Source organism: Rhinolophus hipposideros, assembly GCF_964194185.1.
Source record: "Rhinolophus hipposideros genome assembly, chromosome: 9".
Classification (NCBI taxonomy): Eukaryota; Metazoa; Chordata; class Mammalia; order Chiroptera; family Rhinolophidae; genus Rhinolophus; species Rhinolophus hipposideros.
Genome location: NC_138055.1, coordinates 37,374,625 through 37,397,756, shown reverse-complemented (window position 1 = coordinate 37,397,756; position 23,132 = coordinate 37,374,625). Strand labels below are relative to the sequence as shown.

The window sequence follows — 23,132 nt, the reverse complement described above, 5'->3', positions numbered from 1 at the left end:
CTACTGATTTATCTTCCCTGCCTTCTTTTTTAATTTCATGAGCTTCTTTTCTTTTTAATTTATTAGTTTCAGGTGTACAAGACAAGGTAATACTTAGACGTTCATCATTTATATTCCTCACACTGTGAACCCCCCTACCCCATCCACTATCCCTCCGACCTCGCACCGAGCCATCACATTATATATATAAAATTATAGTTGGCATTCATTAATGTTTAGCTTCTGGTGTACAGTGCCATGGTCAGGCATCTACAGTATCCCTGAGGTGGTCTCCCAAATGGGACACGTTTCATGAGCTTGAACCAATAGTAGTATTTTCTCAATTACTGTGTCACTAAACAGAGACTTGGATATGTAAATACAAACACTTTTGTATGTAATTCAAAAGTAGCACATGAAGAATGATATTGCTTTAAGCATATCATAGGCAATGTTCGCCTTTAAGGAAATCTGAAGCTTGGGTGAAGCTGAAAAGTTGAAGCTTGGGAGGCAAACAGACTCAAGTTTTAATCCTGGGTAAATTACTTATTGGAAGTAGCATCACTTTATTTCTAAAATGGGGATAATAGCAATACCTCAGAGGTTATGAGAGTCAAGAGTCAGGTGTAGTAAGTACCTACCACAATACGTGGGTTCACAGCAGGTATTCAGCAGATGGTAGCCATTATTAAGACATTGTTATTCATATAACAAAAGGACTGACCAGAGACCTTTAAACAGTGATGTAACATGACAATAAGCTGACTTTAATAAAAACCCTTAAGCAACTTTCAGCAACTCCCAACCACGTAAAGCTGGACAGAGTTAGAAAGAACGTAAGCTCTGGAGTTGGCATAGGGAATATAGTCAATGAAATTGTAACAGCTACTATATATACATTGTCAGACGGGTAGTAGATTGTGGGGGAGGGTTATCACTTTGTGAGGGGTGTCAAGTCTATTACATGGTTTTGTACACCTGAAGCTAAAAAAGAGAAAAAGCTCTGTAGTCAGAAGACCTGTGTTCAGAACTGGCTCTGCCATCTATTTACATGATTTACATAAATTATCAATTTCCTTTAGCTTCAGTTTCCTCATCTATAGGGTGAGACTATTTTCTTACCTGACAATGTTGTTGTGAGAATCAAGTGCGATGAAAAATATAAAAATGTTTTTAAAATTGAAAAGTGCTATACAAATATTAGTTGTTATTATCAAAGTACCTAGGCAAACAGGGAAGGAAAAAGAAAACCCTAGCACAGTAGACTGGCTTCTTGGAATCTAATTAGTTTCTAATGATTTTCAGGTTAAAAATTACTGTAATCACCCCAAGAAAAAACCATGTGACTTTGAAGCAGGTACAACACATACTGCTTCAAACTGCTTCAAAGATCAAGCACTTTGTGTTCTTGACTCTGCTGCTCTTCAACTACTTTTAGGCTCTCACTGCTGCTGCATGGATCTCTATCTCCTCATCAGTAACATGAGGGGTTAGACTGGATCAGTAGCGCCTTCTCTAATTCTACTGGGCCCAGGAAGCATCTTTAACAAGAAAACTGAATCATTATATTATATAAGCAAAATTAAAAATTATAAAGACCCTAATTTAGACATAATTAAATATAAAGCTGATTTTTCCAGTACTGCTGCTCTCTGAGAATGTCTTGGTAGAAAGATTATTTAGAATTGCTTTTACGGCCAGTTCTCCCTTTTTGTTAAGTAATGTACATTTAGTGCAAGTAGGCAAAAAGAAAAACATCCAGCAATATAAAAAAGCCTTTTTCATTTTATTTTTTTATTAGTTTCAGGTGTACAAAATAACGTAATGATTAGACACTTACTCCCCTCACAGAGTGATAACCCCAGCAAGTCTCCTACTCCTCTGACATCATACATAGCTGTTACAATACCATTGACTAAATTCCCTATGCTGTACTTTATATCCTGTGACTACACACACACACACACACACACACACACACACACACACACACACACACAAGCATGCACACACATTTAATTACAGTTGACATTCAATATTATTTTATGTTAGTTTCAGGAGGATAGTACAGTGGTTAGGTATTTATATAATCTGTGAAGTGATCCTCTGGGTAAGTTTACTGTTTTCCACAGTGGCTACACCAATTTGCAATTCCACCAACAGTGCACAAGATTTCTTTTTTCTCCACATCCTCACCAGCTCTTGTTTTTTATTGATTTGTTGATGATAGCCATTCTGACTGGAGTGAGGTGGTATCTCATTGTGGTTTTTATTTGCATTTCTCTGATGATTAGTGACGTCAAACATCTTTTAATATGTCTATTGGCCATCTGTATGTCTTCTTTGGAGAAATGTCTATTCAGGTCCTCTGCCTAATTTTTAATTGGATCGTTGGGTTTTTTTTGGTGTTGAGTTGTATGATTCTTTTTTAAAATAAATTTTGGATATTAACCACTTATTAGATATGTCTTATATCTTCTCCCATTCAGTAGGATGTCTTTTTTGGCTGATGGTTTCCTTTGCTGTGAAAAAACTTTTTAGTTTAATGTAGTCCCATTTGTTTACTTTTTCTTTTGTTTACCTTGCCCAAGGAGATATAGCAGTAAAAATATTACTCCGGGTAATGTCTGAGAGTTTACTTCCTATATTTTCTTCTAGGAGTTTTTTGGTTTTGGGTCTTAGTTAAGTCTTTAATCCATTTTGAGTTTATTCTTGTATATGTCATAAGACGGTGGTCCAGTTTCATTTTTTTGCATGTATTTGTTTTCCCAGCACCATTTCTTAAATAGACTGTCTTTACCCTAATGTAAATTCTTGCTTCCTTTTTCACAGATTAAATAGTCAGATAGGCATGGATTTATTTCTGGGCTGTCTATTCTGTTCCATTGATCTATGTGTCTTTTTATGCCAGTGCCATGCTGTTTTGATTACTGTGGCCTTGCAGCATAATTTGATATTAGGTAGCATGATACCTCCAGCTTTGTTTTTTATTTCTCTGGATTGCCATGGCTATTTGGGGTCCTTTATGGTTCCATATAAATTTTAGGATTATTTGTTCTTGTTCTGTGAAAAATGCCATTGGTATTTTGATAGGGATTGCACTGAACCTATATATTGCTTTAGGTAGTATGGACATTTTAATTATATTGATTTTTTCTACCCATGAGCATGGTATATGTTTCCATTTATTTGTATCTTCTTTAATTTCTCTCTTCAATATCTTATAATTTTCTGAGTACAGGTCCTTTACTTCCTTGGTTAAATTTTTTCCTAAGTATTTTATTTTTTTGATGCAATTGTAAATAAGATTTTCTTAACTTTTCTTTCTGATAGTTGGTTATTGGTGTATAAAAATGCAACTGATTTCTGAATATTAATTTTGTATCCTGCTACTTTACTAAATTCATTTACCAGTTCTAATAGTTTGTTGGTGAAATCTTTGAGGCTCTCTTTATATTGTATCATGTCATCTGCAAATAATGACCATTTTATTTCTTCCTTTCCCATTTGGATGTCTTTTATTTCTTTTTTGTGTCTGACTGCTGTGACTAGAACTTCTAGTACTATGTTGAAGAAAAGTGGTGAAAGCGGGCATTCTTGTCTTGTTCCTTATCTTAAGGAGAACACTTTGAGCTCTCCCTCACTGAGTATGATATTAGCTGTGGGTTTGTGATATATTAGCTGTGGGCCTTTATTATGTTGAGATATGTTCCCTCTACTCCCACTTTGATGAGAGTTTTTATCATAAATGGATGCTGGATTTTGTCAAATGCTTTTTCTGCATCTATTGATATGACCATATGGTTTTTATTTTTCATTTTGTTTATGTGGTGTGTCACACTCTTTTGATTTGCGGTTACTGAACCATTCTTGCATACCAGGAACGAATCCCACTTGATCACGGTGTATGATCTTTTTAATGTATTGATGAATTTGGTTTGCTAATATTTTGTTGAGGATTTTTTCATCTATGTTCATTAGAGATATTGGCCTATAGTTTTCTTTTTTTGTAATGTCTTTGTCTGGTTTTGGGGACAGGGAATTGGGACCTCGTACAATGAGCTTGGGAACCTTCCCTCCTCCTGGATTTTTTGGAATAGTTTGAGGAAGATAGGTATTAAATCATTTTTTGAATGTTTGGAAAAGTTCACCTGTGAAGCCATCTGGTCGAGGACTTTTGTTTGTTGGGAGCTTGTTGATTACTGATTCAATTTTGTTGGTAGTATTCAGTCTGTTCAGATTTTCTGTTTTTTCTTGATTCAGCCTTGGAAGATTGTATGCTTCTAGGAATTTATCCATGTCTTCCAGACTGTCAAATTTGTTGGTGTATAGTTGCTTGTAGTATTTTCTTATAATCCTCTGTATTTCTGTGTTGTCAGTTGTACTTCTCTTTCATTTCTGATTGTATTTATTTGGGTCCTCTCTCTTTTTGTCTTGATGAGTCTGGTTAAAGGTTTGTCAATTTTGTGTATTTTTTCAAAAAACCAGCTCTTGGTTTCATTGATTTTTTTATTTTATTTTTTGGTTTTGTTTATTTCCACTCTGATCTTTATTATTTCCTTCCTTGTACTCACTTTAGACTTTGTTTGCTGTTCTTCTTCCAGTTCCCTTAGGTGTAAAGACAGCCTGCTGATTTGAGATATTTCTTTTTCCTTTAGATAGGCTTGTATTGCTACGAATTTCCCTGTTAGGACTGCTTTTGCTGTGTCTCATAGATTTTGAGGTGTTGTGTTTTCATTTTCATTTGTCTCAAGGTATCTTTTGATTTCTTCTTTGATCTCATTGTTGACCCATTCATAATTTAGCAGCATGTTATTTAGTCTCCATGTATTTGTGTGTTTTTCAGTTTTTTTCTTGTAATTGATTTCTAGTTTCATACCATTACGGTCAGAGAAGATATTTGATATGATTTCAATCTTGTTAAATTTACTGAAACTTGTTTTGAGGCCTAATATGTGGTTTACCTTGGAAAATGTTTCATGTGCAATTGAAAAGAATGTATGTTCTGCTGCTTTGAGATGAAATGCTCTAAAAATATCAATTAAATCCATCTGTTCTAGTGTATCATTTAAGGCCACTGTTTCCGTGTTGATTTTCTGTCTGGAAGACCTGTCCATTAGTGTCAGTGGGTGGTAAGGTCCCCTACTAGGACTGTGTTACTATTGATCTCTGCCTTTATGTTGGTCAATATTTGTTTTATATATTTAGGTGCTCTTATATTAGGTGCATAAAAGTTTACCAGGGTGATGTCCTCTTATTGGATTGATCCCTTTATTATTACTACGTAATGTCCTTCTTTGTCTCTTATTATAGTCTTCATTTTAAAGTCAATTTTTTCTGATGTAAGTATTGCTACCCCAGATTTATTCTCATTTCCATTTGCTTTTTCTATCCCTTTACTTTCAGTCTTTGTGTGTCTCTCCATCTGAGGTGGGACCCAGCATATGCATGGGTCTTGTTTTCTTATCCACTCAGCTACCCTATGTCTTTTGATTGAAGCATTTAATCCAGTTACATTTAGAGTGATTGCTGATAGGTACATAGTTATTACCATTTTATTATTCATATTTTTGATCATTGTTTGCTTTCTCATTTCTTCTGCTTAAATAAGTCCTTTTAACATTTCTTATAATACTGGCTTGGTGGTAATGAATTCCTTTAGCTTTTTGTCTGGGAAGCTCTTTATCTCTCCTTCAATTGTAAATGATAAGCTTGCCGGATAGAGTAGTCTTGGTTAGAAGCCCTTGTTTTTCATCACTTTGAATACTTCCTGCCACTCCCTCTGGCCTGCAAAGTTTCCGTTGAGAAATCAGCTGAAAGTCTTATGGGAGCTCCCCTGTAAGTAACTAGTTGTCTTTCTCTTGCTGCTTTTAAGATTCTGTCTTTGTCTTTTACATTTGCCATCTTAACTATGATGTGTGTTGGTGTGGGCCTGTTTGGGTTCATCTTGTTTGAGATTCTCTGTGCTTCCTGGGCTTGTATGTCTATTTCCTCTGCCAGATTAGGAAAGCTTTCAGGCATTATTTCTTCAAATAAATTCTCAATCCCTTGCTCCCTCTCTTCTCCTTATGGTACTCCTATGATGCGAATGTTGTCATACTTGATGTTGTCCCACAGGTCCCTTAAACTATCTTCATTTAAAAAAATTTATTTTTCTTTCTGTTGTTCTGATTGGGTGTTTTCTACTACCTTGTCTTCTAAATCGCTGATTCGATCCTCTGCTTCATCTAATCTGCTGCTGATTCCTCTAGTGCATTCTTCATTTCAGTTATTGCATTCTTTATTTCTGACTGGTTATTTTTTTATGGTTTCTATGTCCTGCTTTATGCTTGTTATCTCTTTGTTGAAATTCTCAGTATAAAAGCCTTTTTGAAAGTTAAATGAATTAATGGCTTTGATTTTATTATAGAACTTGGGTTTTAGATAGTTTAAGTAAGAATTCTATTATCATTGTTTTCTATCCCTATACTTGGCAAAGCCCCACAGATCCTGTCTCTTTAATTTAGATAGATTCAAACTCCTTATGCAAAACTCCTTTTAGTGTTTTATTAAATGGATACATTTAGTTTTACTTTGCATATTATCTTCATCTAGTCTTAAAACTAATAAAAAGGAATGTCTAACTGCTTATCTGTCTATCCATCCATCCATCCTCCATCTGTGGCACTTTAGTTAAGCTGTTTTGGCTATCTAAGGCTGTGTGTCACATTAAGTAATGGTAAATAAAATACTGACTATACTTTTGAATAGTTGAAGCACTTGAATGTAATCCCAAGAATCATTAACTTCAGGAAAATCACATAAAGAGAGATTTTAATGCATCAGTAGAATTGCACTGGATGACTGACATAAATTAAAAGGAAATAGGATAACATATTATGTTCACCTAACCTAAAGCAGAATATATCACTATGAAATAATATGAAGTTTTTGAAAATATACACCAAAACTAATATATTAAAATATGGGTCATCCAGAAATATGCCCTTATTTCAACCTCTTTCAATATTTGAAAATTTCTTCTTAAAGCCAAAAATCAAAATCATGGTTTGAAAGTCACCATCTTATTATTTATTCAATAAATATACACTGAAGAACAAATACTTGCCAGAAATAGGTTCGGGGGATATAGATTCTAGTAAACACCTTGATCATCGACCCTCTGCATAAATTTTAGTTTTGACATGTGATTTTTTTTCTTCAGTATCAAATCCTCCTTACCACAAAGATGAACACTGTACATTATTCAAAAGCATGTGACAGATAGCTGGCATTAATCTCTCAAGAATTTAATGGTAACATATCCTTCTGTATCTGGACATATTGGAAGTAATGCCAATAACACCTGACATATTCTTTATCTATGGTGAATAAGCTACCTTACCCTACTGAATTATTCTGATAACAGATGCTTTGCTGAGCTATAAAAATTTTGATTCTTATGCATACTCTGGTGAACATAACTATTCCTTTCCATAATGACTTTGAATTCTTACAATGAACATTGATCTGTGTAACAGAACTTACATTGTATTATTTTATAGTCTGTTAAATGCTTTTGGTGCTTTTCAATATATAATATATATAACGTAATATATATAATATATATGATACATATAATATATATGTATCATACATATATGATATACATATATACACATATATACATATATACACATATATACATATATATACATATATATCATATGTATCATATATATATATAATCTTAATTGGTTTTGTGAGTTAAACAGTATAGGTGTTACAATCCTCAACATACCAGTGAAGAAATCAAAGCTTAAAGAATTTAAAGCTATTTCCTAATGATGTACAGCTTTTCTACAAATTTATCAGTGAATAATCTACAAGTCCCAAGTATAGATGGTATTAAGCTTTCATAGAGTATTTATCTTATAACAGTGATGTAAGAATATATGTGAGTATAACTTATCAGCCAGCTGTGCATTCAACCCACATTCACAGTATGTTTTCCCAGTGTGTTGATGAAAATATCATGTAATCACAGAATTACTGCACATGAATTTAGGACCTACTAAAGGTTATATGATAAGCTTACTACTATTAAAAATAATGAAATATTGTGTGTTCACCACCCAGAGTCAGTTTTCTTTCGATCACCATATACAAGATCCCCCTTACCCTCATCACCCACCCCCGACCCCCTTACCCTCTGGTAACCACTAAACTATTGTCTGTGTCTATGAATTTTTGTTTCTTCATTTGTTTGTCTTGTTCTTTTTTTGTTTTCAGTTTTATGTACCACATATCAGTGAAATCATGTGGTTCTTGACTTTTTCTGTCTGACTCATTTTGCTCAGCATAATAATCTCAAGATCCATCCATGTTGTTGCAAAATCTACGTAACTTTACTAACAACTGTCACCCCAATAAACTTTAACTTAAAAAAATGAAAATATTTATTGATTTTGTAATTATTAACATTTATTATGCCTACTGTTTGCTAGGCATTGTGCTGGTTACTTTACATTATTGTTACCAAAATAATAGCTAATACTTATCACTATAAGCCACTAAGATTTGGGGGATTGTTAATGCAGCATAATGTAACCCATCCTGACTGACAGTTGCTGAGAACTACATGTATTCCCATTCATTAAAATTGTGGGTGATTACATCTTTATTTTAACTATCAAAACTGTAAAAGATGACCTTGGCTCTAAAAAAAGAGCAGTATATTTTACTACAGAAGATTTTTATTTCTTGTTTCAATATACTTCAATATATTTTCTAACAGCTGTCCATTGAGATTATAGGGGGTCATAATTAACAGTATCATAATAGTTAAAGCAGTATTCTTGAATCAGACTACTGGCTTGAATCCCAGTACCCTCCTTACTAGCTGTATGAGCTTGGGCGAGTTATTTCACATCTTTTTGCCTCATCTTGATCATCTGGAATGATAATAATTAGTGCCTTCCTCATAAGATCCTTGTCTGAATTAAATAATATAAAAAATTTAACTGAAAATCCAGTCAATGAAAAATGAAACCTTTAAACAATGAATGATTATGAAGAGTTAAATCCTTTTTTTAAGGTCATCTATATTCACATAAAAAGATTGTGTGTAGTGTTCATTTCTAGGAAGTAGGATCATGAGTGATTCTTTTACCTTCTTTGTGTTTTTCTAAATTGCAGAATAGTTTACAATAGTTTACTTTGTAAATATAAAAAAATCGATCAATTTGTAAATTTCTAAAACTGATAATTTACACATGAAATTAAGAGTTAAATATGACAATATAAAATGTATGCTTTTCCTTTTCTTCTAAGGGATCATATAATTTTAGAGACTGATGGAACATTAGATGGTCACCTAGTTCAGCCTGTAATTTACAGGAAAAAACGTTAAAAAATTCATTTATTCACAAATATGTACTGAGTGTCTACTACATGCTAGATACGGTTTTACACTGTAAGAATAAGCAGCAAAACATGACAGACAAGTGACAATACACAGAAAATGAATGTAGGCCTACTGTCCATTATTCAACAGCTTTAGGAACAGATATGCTGAAAATCCAGAATTTTTGGATTTTAGAAAGGTAGCATAGTGCTATGCTGCAGCACTATGTAATCAAACATTAACATATCTAAAGTAAAATGTATCAAAGTTCATACTAAATAGAATGAATATAAAAGCATCCTCACATAAAATCAGATCAGTTTTTAATCACCAAATGAGGTCAAGCCATGCCAGGTATTGCTAACAAGTGAAGTATGATAAACTTTAGGCTTTCAGAATTTTTTAGATTTTAAACTGTGGATAACGGATTGTGGCCTATATGCAATATGTCAGGTGGGGTAAGTGCTACAGAGAAAAAGAGAGTACGGCAGACAGGGAGAGTGAGTGGGTGTGCATGCACGTGTGCAGGGACATGCAGTCAGGAAGGGGCTCCGTGACACTAGAGCAGAGATCCAAGGGACTGAATTTTGAAGACAACTGGGTGCAGAGTATGCTCAGCAGAGAGAAGACAAGATGCAAAAGCTGAGGAGGAAATGTGTTTGGTATGTTTAAGAGGGGACAATCAAAAGTGAGCGGTGAGCCAGCCCAGTGGCTCAGGTGGTGGGAGCACTGAGCTCCTAACACAGAGGTCGCCTGTTCAATTCTCACATGAGCCAGAGAGCTGCGCCCTCTACAGCTAAAGACTGTGAACAATGGCTCTCCCTGGAGCTGGGCTGCCGTGAGCAGCCTGAGGTTGGTGTGAGCCGCTGTGAGCTGGCGAGCTGCTGACTGCCTCAGTCAGGGGAAGCGTAAGGCTCATAACATCAGCATGGGCCAGGGAGCTGTGTCCTACGCAACTAGACTGGGAAAACAATGGCTTGAACCGGAGTGGGAGGAAATGAGGTCAGAATGGTGAGGGGGGTAAAGTAGGGATTCACCTAGGGCCCTGAAGACCATCTTAGCCTTTGCTGAGATGAGAAGGAGTTGGAAATTTGAGAGTGGACTATGTGTGAGACACAGAGCTTGGATTTTGATATTTTAACTCTGAGACAGCAATTAGTCATCTTCTCGAATTGTGCTATTTACTGCAATTGCCATTAGCTACCAACGCATTTAATTTTAATTAAAAATTTATTTCCTTATTTACACTAGCTACATTTCAAGTACTCAACAGCTGCATGTGGACGGCACAGATAGAGGCTATTTCTATCCTTGCAGAAAGTTCTACTGGACCGCACTGTCCTAGGAACTGTTTTATTGAGCGCCTACTTTAGGCAAAGCAATGGTGTAAGAAAGATAAACAAGGAGGACTCTCTACTTTGGAGGTACTTCTGGAGAAGAGAGAGATATGTGAAATATTGAAACTAGAGTTCAGTATAAAGTGTGTCTGAAAACTGATTTTGTTGGGGCAAACTATATGAAACATGGCTTGTTAGGAAGAAGAATCCACTTCACCTTGGGCCCTGGCCCCACTCAATCTGTTTCATTAAATGTGAGGTAGCTCTGGCCCCCGCTGAAGGAGATACGGCAACAAGATCACAAAAAGTGAGAATGGAGAATTCTGAATCTTTAGTACTTTAAGTGACACCAGGCACCAAAGTAGTGTGAATCAGAAAACCTTTCCCTCAGTCCCCTTGATTTACTCCTCCCCTTTTCCTCTCTAATCTTTTGTTAGCTATACTTTAAGTTCTAAGCTACTTGAGGGCAGAGATACATTCTTTTCATACTTTTGGTTTGGAATATTGTAACAGGAAATGCTTTTTTTTCAACTATAACGTGGAACAGATAATCTGTCTAAGGCTTTTTGTTTCACATACAGAAGTAGTTTGAACTCTGAAATAATAGCATTTCTGGAATAGTTTATGGAAGAAACAAGGTACAACACTTGAAATTGGGAACGCTTCAGAAAGCTTGAGATGTATAGGGATCAAACACACAGAGGGTCCTTACTGTGCAGTTTAACCAATTCATGCCAACAAAGTGTTTCAATCATGACTTCACTCTTATTCTTTCTCTTATAAGTTCAGAATGTGTTCTATTTCCATTACCTAAATGTAATCTGTCAGGATAATCACAGATCAGAATGGAAAGTATTTCTTTCGATACTACTAGACACATTCAATCTTTTATGAAATTATGTTCTGTCTTTAGCTTTGCTCTAATTTGATCTGATTGCTTAGTAGCACTGAGTCATAAAATGTTGGCTGTCATATTTACAGATTGCCAACCTGTGTACATATTTTTATATCTTGATGGTTTCCTGAAAGTGATGTTGGCTATCCAGAAAAACTGAATAATCCCTAATTAAGAATATATACAGAGTGCCCCACTTCCCAACCCATGAGGCGTATATATGTGCACTTAAACCCAAGAAGCTAGTCCTACAAGTTGCTTCACTGAAAATTGTTTGGAAATGTGCAGTTTTGCTCAGTCAGTCCATACTCTCCTAATAGTATAAACTTTTACTGTCTCGAACCACACAAATTCTGGGGTTGTTTGTTACAGCAGCAATTTTCCACAATTAATAAACCCTCTATCATTTCTTATAGTAGAAATTAGGTCAATTACTATAAAATTTTCACTTAGTGTTTAGGCTCTGAATACCAATAACTCTCATTACAAGATAGATAAATATTTAAGTACGTATCAGAAGCATACTGAGTTTGATGCTGAGAACATCTTACTGCACGATAGAAGCCAGGATCAACAGCCCTTGGCTGGTTGCCAATTGAGTCACCTCTTAGAGGAATTCTGAATTCAATGAAGTATTTATGATACAGATAAAAGAGTTGTTTAGCCAAGTTTGGAGAAATACCATAAAACATCCATATTCAAGTTGTCAACTTTTCAAAACAGGACGGGACTGAATTATTGAGGAAGCAAAAATGGAAGTTATTGAGGAAGCAAAAATTCAGTTAAAACTTTTTTGGCTTGTTCACAAACAAATACACTCTTCAGTCCAAATGGATAAACACACCTGGTACATCTGGGCATTTTCCCTTTGAAAGTCTGTGTAGAAAATGTGGTCACCATATGGGCAGATGTAGCCTGAAGCACTCCTCAGCTACCTCGCTTTTTTGTAAAAACCACTCATTGTTTTTTGTTTATCTTTAGCACTGCCCGTGGCTTGATTCTCACATATAACAAAGTTAGGTCTGACACTTGCTAATTCTAGTTTTCACTGAGCAGAAAAAAATAACTTAAAAAACCCCACAAAAAAACTGAATATTTTAATTCAAATAAATTATGTGAAACTTTTAAAAGGGAAAATGACTACATAAGTTGTTTGCAAAGAATACAAAATTAAATTAAATGCTTTACGTCCACAATGTAATATTAGTCCCAATTGCAAGAAAATTTTACTAGCTGTGAAAGCCTAGGAGTTTCAGCATTGTTTTAATATACGAGTGTGTTATATATTCTTTAAGGCAAAATCAAAAGATGTCAGTATTAAAGAAAAAAAAGCCTCTATCTTTCTATAGGGCACTGCCACCTTCTAACAGAGCATCTGTCACAATGCATGTGGCACAAATGCTTCTACAGCACGCCAAGGTGCCATGAGACTTGTTTCAATCCTGAGCTAACTTGACATGCTTCCAAAGCAAACTAGCAGGATATAAAATAAAGTTTTGATAAGAAGCTTAAAGACAAAGAGGCACTGAGCATCTAGCATGGTGCTGAATACAGTTTCCTCTTAATACATGTTTGCTAAATAATGGATTTAAGATACAAATATAAACTTGAACCCATATTATTGGCTTTATTGATGCAGGTGTTTATGCCTTTATCATGTTCCAAAAGGATTTATGACAACTAAAAAAACGTATAAAATATGATAAAAATAAACTGGGAGTAAATAAAAGTTGCCACAGGGTAATTGAATAAGATGGAGCTAGTAAGCATATACTTTACAACTTCATCTTCACGGTATAAAACAAACTACCCAGTATCTTGCTAGTGAAGAACGATGTTATTTAATTTGTTACATTTTCTTTTCTACAAGTATACAGAATAAACAGTACATAGGATTTTTCCTAATGAAGAGTCTGAGAACTAGGAGTCTATACTTTGACTCAAGAAAACATCTTTAGTTCCAGAAATCATTGTTCAGAATAAACAACAAAAGAGAAGACAATGTAGGCTCTAGACGCAAGATTAGTAAAATGTGGGGAGAACCAGAGAACAAGGGCCTTCAAAGATTTACTTGAGCACGGAATAGTAATAAGTAAAAGTGTGCTTGTGAGATGTATTAGGGAACCTAATGAACCCAAACCACTGGAAATCTATATTTAAAACACACAACAGGGTGCATAAACCACTTTACCTCAGACACCCAGAGAGTTCACTTACCTATTGCTTGAGCTAAGGCTATTACAACCTCCTGGCAAGTTGTGACTTCGGTGACCCCACAAACAATCCTCTGAACGCCATCCACCCATACTTTAAGTTCCATGGTGCACCAGCCCAAGGGTCCTGAGAATGGTCATCAGAGGTGTCAGGTCATGTCTCTGGCTATGGAAACACGGAGATGGCAGTCTGTACAATCAGCTAAAAAGAGGAGAAATCACTTTTAATAGAATGAATCTTAATATTTCTTCTAGTGAGCAAATATTACACAAATTTTCATATACCATAACCCTACTCCCATTAACGACCATGTGCTTATTTATTTTACAGTACTGAATTCAGCAGCATGAATGCAACACTAGCTACCTATCATGACATTGTTTCGTATTACTATTTTCATAATTATAATTTTAATCATCAAGTCACTCTCTGTTGAGTAAATAAGTCTTCTTTACTCAACAAACCCTACTGCTCTCAACATATAAGTTTTTTCTTCTCAACACAAATTATTTCATTAGGATCATTTCTGAGGTTTAAAAGAAAGAAAAAAGTTTTTGCCATTTTAGGAATCATAAATATTTGAACCAGTTTCTACAGCCTTGCCAGTATCTCTAGAGGTATCTTCATAATTCTACTGCCTCCTTCGTTTCACGTGTCCCTTGCCTCCTTCGCTTCCCCAAAGGACTGAGAGTGTCGTCTTCACCACGAAACTCCAACACCAAGTACAGCATAAGGCTTAGGTATACAGAAAATATTAGTTGGAGGAACTGGATTCCTTTGATGGTGGACAACTTCCTAGTATACGGACTGTTCTCATTTATTTAATTCGTGTTTGAGAATTTTCTTAAATTGTGTTATTCAAATAATATAAACCTTAACCTTTTGATATACTTGCTATTTTCCCCCAGTGTTTGACTTTTTTTTTTAGCTGCATTATGTGCCAGGAAGAAATTTTTACATTCTCATATGGTCAAACCAAATGCCTTTGTTTCTTCTATTGATTTGAATGTTATTATTAGTCCACTAAAAATCAATTATACATGATTCTTTTTCCTGTGGGTTTTTAAAATCTCAACGTTTACTGTGTTAATCTGTGATTTGTTTGTCCTTTCTCCTATGATTGTCCTATTTCTTTGTTGTTTTTTAAAAAAGAATGCTAAAGTTTATGCGCTATAATGAACATTGATTAATTAAAGAGAACAGTTGAATTTGTTTAAAGGTGTACAATGGAATTGGTGTTTATGGAGATTAATAACTGATTTAAAAGTTTATTTAGAAAACCTAAAAATTTTTCTTGTAAAACAGTTAATTACAACAGTAACTTAGTCTTGGTACGTTCTCTTAAAGGACCTTAGACAGGTCTCGGCCACCTGGTCATCTGGGTAGATGAGTCAGAATACATGTCGGGTGAAGGAGAATAAACCAACTTTCTCCTAGTAATAAACCTACTTTCTCCAGAGAAGTTACAAAAATCTTTTTGTCATCCTGAAAACAAGGGAAGAAGGGGGGAAAAAAAGTCACACTCCCCACAAAAACACCTATCATTTCAAAGAAACTTATGAGGTTCATTTTTAAGTTCTATAAAGGTTTCAGTATACTACCACATATTTTTCTATCGGAAAATATCGTTTCACCTTGAGCTTTTAATCATTAAGCGAATACAAATGAACATAAAACACACATACATCTGTTAAATATTACAGAGTTGTGGGAAAACACTGAACATAACTAATATTGTTTAATTAATATAAATTTGCAGGGTTTTTATCTATTTGATCAGAGACTTCCTACCACGGCTCATCCCAGAGAAAACCAGTGCTTGTGTTTCTGTTTTAACACCATCAGTAACATCTTTCAATCCTTAAGGAGGGTAGGAAATGCTTTAATGGATCAGATCAATGAACCACATGATCCAAAACTGGATTTCTAGGACCACTATTTCTAGTACATGGCTTCTATCAAGTTTGAGGCTGTCCTGACAATTATCCCGAACTTCCCTAAAAATCATGGTGTTATTTATGAGAGTCATTTGAAGAATCTGTCCCACTCTCTTCCCAACAGAAGCCCCTAGTACTCCCTTCTAAGAGCTGCCATGCTGTTCTACTCCTCAGTCCAACTCCTGCAGCTCTGCTCCCGGCCCCAGAACTAGACTAGAGAGGAAAATGAAAGTCCTACACTCTAGGTGCGTGCGATGGATTGCTCATCTTTGGAACTAAAGACTCAGGAAGCAAAATGGCTTCGGCATCTCAGTTGGAATTTGGAATACATTTTTCCATGGAAACAGTGATGTAAGTAGAAGTAAGACTCTACTATAAGGGTATTGACATAGTTCAGTTCTTGTTTTCATTATGAGGTTTCAATATTCAAACCATTATTATCTTAATGTTGATAATGAAGAACTAGGTTTAGTAAGTAACATGCTACTGGAGGACAAGTGTTCTTTAGCTAAGAATCATTTATTCTCTTAAAAGCCTATTGAAATTAAGCATCTGCTTTTGTGGAGACATATGCCACCAACGCCAGTGTTTCAATAAATCAATCACAGTCAATCCTCATTATTTGTGGGTTCCTTATCTGTAAATTTGTAACCCCAAAACTAACACTTGTGGCACTTTCACAGTCATTCGCAGACATGTATACAAAAGAAAAAAATCTGAGTTAGCAAATCAACACGTTCCTAGCTGAGGCTGGGCAAAGCCAGTGCTCTGTTTCTGCTTTCATACTGTCAGGTGTCCTTTTCTCAGTCTATTTAGCGCCACGTTTTTGTTTTTGTTTTTTTTGGTGATTTCATGATTTAAAATGGTCCCCAAGCATAGTGCTGAAGTGCTGTCTCATGTTTCTAAGTGCAAAAAGACTGGGGTGTGATTTATGGACAAAAATATGTGTTGTGAGGTAAGTTTTATTCAGGCATGATTTACAGTGCTGTTGGCTGTGAGTTCGATATGAATGAATCAACAATATCTATTAAACACGGTGTTTTGAAACAGAAAAGCACGTAAAACAAGGTGATCAGTTGACGGAAACTGTTGTGACCAAAGGCTCTTGTGAAGAACAAGAACTGACGGCATGTTTTTACACCGTGTAACTTCCTTGTGATGGCAAACGTCAAGCTACTGAGCAAACGCCATTACTCCCTGGACCCTACACACAAGCATACAGGTGGTTTATCGCCAATTTTAACATTTCCTTATTGCTAGTTTTGCTTAAGATCTGAGCTTACTACCCATCAAAGCATTTTTTTTTGTAAAAACAATATATGGATAAACTGGGTTATAATAAAACTTTCACAATCAGACTAGCTACTTTAATTAAATCAAATATTGATACTAGCTATTAATTCTTTTGGCATCACAGAGAAAGAGATTCAGCACAATAAATACGGTATATTTTGAATAGTACTTATTAGAATTACTAATAATGAAATACTAGAATTCTCCTTGGTATAAAACACTGGTTAAAAAAATAAAAACTAAAGGGAGTTTAAGTTACCTCATCCTAAAACTGATGTGGAAATTAAATAAAATTATGTAGAACAGCTGTTACCAACTAAAAAGGCGTTAACTTTTTAATGGTCAAATGATTACTGAGGTAAGAAGAAAATGTCTGTGGGTACCTGTTGCCTGTGGAGGTGGGAAAGGAACTGAAGATGAACAAACAACCTGGAGAACATGATAAGATGAAGCACAATGCGGGAGGAGGACAGGGAGAGAGTGAAAACACATGAGGAAGGGGTAAGAACAGTTTGGTACACACAGGTAAACAGGTTTTGGAAAACTGCCTCAGATGCCATTCATAAATTAGTTACCTGCCCCTGAACTGCCGTGTTCAGGTGATGCGTGTTACAACACTCTAGTTCTGTATTTTGGAAATCCAGTTAAAGCAAAGTAGCTTTTAGCAAATCCATTATTTTGCTATAACACAATCCTGAAAATGGTGTCACAGAAAGCGGGTTGTTATAAAAAGGTACACAATGTTAAAAGTGGCTGTTAAAGTAAAATGACCTTAGCAATATAAATAAGCGCTTCCCAAAATGAATTCTTGACAACAGTAGTCCCAGATGCACCATGGGGAAATAAGGTGCCACAATTTGGGAAACACTTTATAACACATCGTCTCGGTAACAATGCAGAGCAAGATAAAGGTTCTGACACCCCCATCCCCCAGTAGAGAAACTGGTTAAACTCTGTTAAATTTACTCAATGACTTAGCCTGGGGGTTGGGGGCGCGAAAAGGGGGCACAGTGCCTATAAAAGACCTCCCTGAACTACAGAATACAAATTGCCAACTTTTGGGAAATATGCCTATATAAACGAAATTTCTCCCAGCCCTTTAATTTATTTTGAGGCACCTAGAAGTGATGGATACACTGTTTGAAGTTTTACTTGTAGGAACAATACAGAACAAATGAGAAAGTTTAATAGAATCCAAACTTTTCTTTTTCTTAAATGAAAAGTCTTTATGGCCACGATTAAGCCATCTCTTCTAAAGATGGGTTTTACATTTTTCTTTTTAGAGACTAATATAAATCATATGATTTTTTTCTTCGATAGTGCGTTTTTTAGAAGTTCACAATGCTAAGCAATCTCTGCATATTAATTATTAAATCCAAGAAACCCATGCGCTTTCCTCTACTATTCATCACCCTCAGGTCAGTCACAGCATTCAAAAACACACAATGACTGAACATTGCCCAAATATTACCTGCTCAAGTGACCGTTCTGCAATTATGGCAAAGAATGGCAGTACTTCCTATCTGCTGAGTGCAGTGCCTCGTGTCTCATTTATCCCCTACAACTCAATTCAGCGAGTTAGGTATCATTAGCCTTGTTTTAAAGATGAGAAAAGTAAGTCTCAGACAGCTTAAATAGCTCCCTCTCCCAAGGTCATAATCCTAGTCATTTAGGGACATATACTCAAAATTGGGATAAAGAAACTAAAGAATGAATAAGGTAGGCTTTTCCAAAAGGATTCACTGTATCCAAATGAATGTTTTTAAAATGTCCAAAGTTATATTAAGAAATCTCATCTATCACTTGCTGGAAATTTATTTCTATCAATAAATAATGATCACACAACGTGCACAAACTTGACATTCCAGGAAAAAGAAAAGAAGTAAACAAACTAAATCATGCTAAGAAACTATAGTTTTAACTCAGAGAACCTATGAAAAATAATGCACATGTCAGCAAAATGAGTGTCTGATGGTCAGGTTCATTTTTCAGCATCAATTTGGGAAAATTATATCCATATTTATTTTTATAGAATCCTAAATAAAATGTTTGCACGTTTGTGATCATTTTTAAATCTTGCCTTAAATACAAAGCAAAGCTTCGTAGAGATTTCCAGCATTTTCTTTAATTTCACACCATTAGAAACTTTCTGGAATAAGCCATTTTTTTTATAAGGAAACCTTGATAAACAAAAACAGCATGCACTGAGGTTCAAATCCTGAGGATATTTACTACTTACTGTGCAACTTAATTCAAGATGTATAACTTTTCAAGTGGCACTTGTAAAAAATGGAATGTCTTTTTCTTTAATGTACCCAGTGCAGGGCTTGACAAAAGTATGAATTCAACAAAAGTTAAATAGCATCCATTTAAAAAATTTCAATTGCATCTAGTATAAACATGATATGAATCAAGTTGAAGTTACTGGTATGAAAATACTGACCCTTCTATTAAGAATTACCTTTAAACAAATAAACTTTTAACATGAATACAACCAGTAACTTAAGTTTTTTTAAACTTTTATTCAAGTGTATTTTTCCAGGACCCATCAGCTCCAAGTCAAGTAGTTGTTTCAATCTAGTTGTGGAGGGCGCAGCTCAGTGGCACATGTGGGGATCGAACCGGTAACCTTGTTGTAAGAGCACTGCGCTCTAACCAACTGAGCTAACAGGCCGTCCCACTTTAGTTTTTTATTTAGTATAAAATTTAGTGCTACAGGAGCCATTACCTTCAGTTGCGTTTCTTGTTCAAAGCCCATCACCAGACAGCTTACTGACAACTACAGTACATTTTTCTAAATCATATATAACGTTAAACCCATATCTATGACTTTGAAATGGAGACTTTTCCCATACCATACCCAGAAGTGTTAACCAACAGTTCATAAAATAGTATCAAAATCTTTTAGAAATACTTTGCCAGGATGATACTTATTTCTGAACTAAAAATTGGGTAAATTTTAACCTGTCAGTTAAAGCTCTAAGCGAAAATACAGGATTACTATGTAATAATTATAACTTAAGAAAAAGCAGGATCTTTACAATTACCTTTCGGGAAATAACTGTGTTTCCAATAACCAAAGCTAGGCTTAAAAGCAAGCTCTGCTTCAAAACAATTCCTTTTACCAGTCTAATATACTAACCAATACCACCAGAAAGTCATTTCTTCCCTATCCTCCCCTCCCCAAATGGTTACCATTTGTAAAATCATCCTAACACCTCATGGTAATACAAGGGTGTATTTATTAGATTGACTTCTAGTTGACAGAACACTAACAAAGCAAGTATTTTGTTTGGGATTTTAAGTCTGGAACATCATACCTTCAAAAGTGTGTCAGGAGAAAAAAAACACAGAGAAGTCAGAGAGCCATGGGTGGCATGAGACAATGGCCACCAGGTAGGTATGAAGGGATGTCACAGAAATGATGGAAATGAATTGAGACCAACACACAGAAGCATAGAATTCAGCCTAGATCAAGGCCTTCAGTGGTCCTTGTAGCCCTCATGTAAACCAATTCCTGATGATTTCCATCTCTCCAGTGGCAGTACCCTGAGTCAACTTCACTGGGATTCCACTATTCCACCATATGAACACCACTAATCTTGGCACATGCGTCTTTCTTCTCTTTTTCCTTCATTTCGACCATTCCAGTCTTGCCATATTCTTCTTCCCAAGGCATAAGCTTACCAACAACACCACAAAATACATTTTGCTCTACTTGGCCCTAAGGAACCTGTAAACTCTTCACATCTACAGATGTCAGAGAGGGATGGACATATGATGGTACTGTCTCCAGGCACATAAAAGTCACTCACGTCAAAGACTTTACTGAAACAAAATAGGTAAGATACCTTGCCTTTCAGAGCTAGCAACCCACCGGCCATGAACCATTGCAATCATTTTACTGACACAGAAGCTGGCCAGATTATATCACTTATCATTATATATCCAGTTATATGATTGGATCAAGGTCAGGTGGACAGATGCTGGCAGAGCCAATCTTTGGAATACTATATTAACTTGGATTATTCTGAAAACTGAAATGAAATGATTAAGTTTTGCATATATTGAAATAAATTAAGTGCCCAGTACAGAAGTTATTGAGGGAGTTAGTTGTTCCTCTAAAGAACTCTAGTTAAAACAGAACATTAAGTGGGGGTTACCACTGATATAAGAACAATTAGAGTGAAAAAACTGTATGTGGTCTGTTCTTGCTAATTTTCTTAAATGTTTATAGTAGGTGGAACAGAGGGGACCTTACAAATTGATTTTACTGGCACAAAATCTCTTGAGTAAGAAATATAAAAATAATAGATCATTGGGTTCCATTTCTTGCTGCAGTAGTATAAAAAGGAACGTAAAAAGCCATCTGCTTTACAATTACATCTTTGTGAGAAGTCTACTTTTGGCCCTCCAGAGATAGTGGAAGGCATGTGTGTAGTGCCAAGTTCTGTGATGGTTTAACTCCTGATAAAGCTCTGAGGACTGGGTGGGTAAGAGATCACACTTTCAAAGTCTTCATGTGAAAAAGCCTGAACTCTGGCACCAATTAAATCATGCTTTCTATTACATGCGCTATTTCATGCTCTCTTTCACAATCATTAGAAAACTGGCAGTTATAATGTACTTCTACTGGAAAAAAATTACTGAAAACTTGGTGATATTTTAAAGACAGATTTATGTACAGATTTGTGATGTTTCTCCTTAAGCAGATATACTTTGATATCTTTATTATAAACCAACACTTCAAATGAAAACATGTCCTTGTTTTTAACTGAATGTAGCTAACAGCAAGAATAATAAAGAGCTAACACTTACTGAACTCTTATATGTGATAGATGGAAAGTTAACTGTTTTCTGTATTAATATATAGTGTTTTTATTTAATCCTTTCTATATCCATTTGGAGTTCTATGTGACATGAATTATTATTAGACAAATGAGGAAAACTGAGGTATAGAGAAATCAGTTACTCACCCAAAGTGATTCAGCCAGCAAAAGGCAGATCCAAATCTGGTAACGCTCATAACCATTAAAAAGCTACTTATATTTACAAGGTAAAGTTATTGTAAAGTTTGCAAGCACATTTGCAATCACCACTCCTGGCTCAGGAGAGAAAGCAATCAAACAGATGTGACCAGATTATAAAACTTCTACTAACTTTAATTTTAAGGTTTAATTTACACAGTATATAAAGTAGCATGGTTTAAATTTTTTTTTTGATTCCATTACTATATTTATTCAGTTGATGAAGTACTAAATGCTTTAAGAGTCTGCAGGCCAGAAACCAGAAACTGTATTTGGCAAAACTAAACATGCATGATCCCTAAAAATCTTTGTTAAACTATTTCAATTCATAGAAAAAAAAAAAAAAGCATCCATTCAAATAATATGAAAAGGTAGTTTCTCTTTAATCTTTAAGAATCAAGAATAATTTTCCTTATTCTACTTATTTCCTGAAGAAAATCTAAGTCAATTGAGTAATTTAATCCCTATATGATATTCAAAAATAGATGCATCATTTGCTGATATTTTAAAGTATGCATAATAGGTTTCTATTGTAATAAAATTTAATAAGAGAATAATTATTGCCACTCTCTTTAAAGAGATACTGTGTGCTGCTTTGCATTTAGTTGGGAAAGTTGTGGGCTTCAAATAATCTAGGCAGTGTTGCATTGTTTTGTGGGTATTAGAGAAGACAGGCTAAGTGTGAGATACGCACTGTGAAACTGCAGGGCAAAAAGACCTGATAAATATTGTAAATATCATCAGAGATGCTGACTAAAGTGATACTCTACTTGACGATATTCTATTCATAGAATTGGGCTTAGGCCGCATCCCTGCCCTTTACCTGGTGAAGATGGCGATGACTTGTCAATCAGCAGTCAGGCTGAATGAGGAAAGCAATATACCTACCTAGAACACATGAATAAATGTAAATGGCTCAACTATAGGTTACAGCTACTGAAGCAATTAACTGTTTAAAAATCCCAGTCACTTTCCAAATTAAATTGCTTGTTTGGGGGGAGGGGAAACTCATTTTTGTTATGTTCAAATAGATTTATTTGCATTTCAATAGTATATCTGAGTTCC

At 35.2% G+C, this 23,132-nt stretch overlaps 1 protein-coding gene across 2 annotated transcripts in view; it reads right to left on the bottom strand.

Annotated features, from left to right (window-relative positions):
- The window catches only part of RASSF8 (Ras association domain family member 8), a 106,586-nt gene that overhangs the window by 9,086 nt on the left and 74,368 nt on the right, over positions 1 to 23,132 (bottom strand). For both annotated transcript variants that reach the window (XM_081060659.1, XM_081060658.1), the window contains one exon: positions 13,814 to 14,011. In XM_081060659.1, the coding sequence (XP_080916785.1) occupies positions 13,814 to 13,916 (103 nt within the window). In that variant the 5' untranslated portion in view covers positions 13,917 to 14,011. The remainder of the gene's footprint in view (positions 1 to 13,813; positions 14,012 to 23,132) is intronic.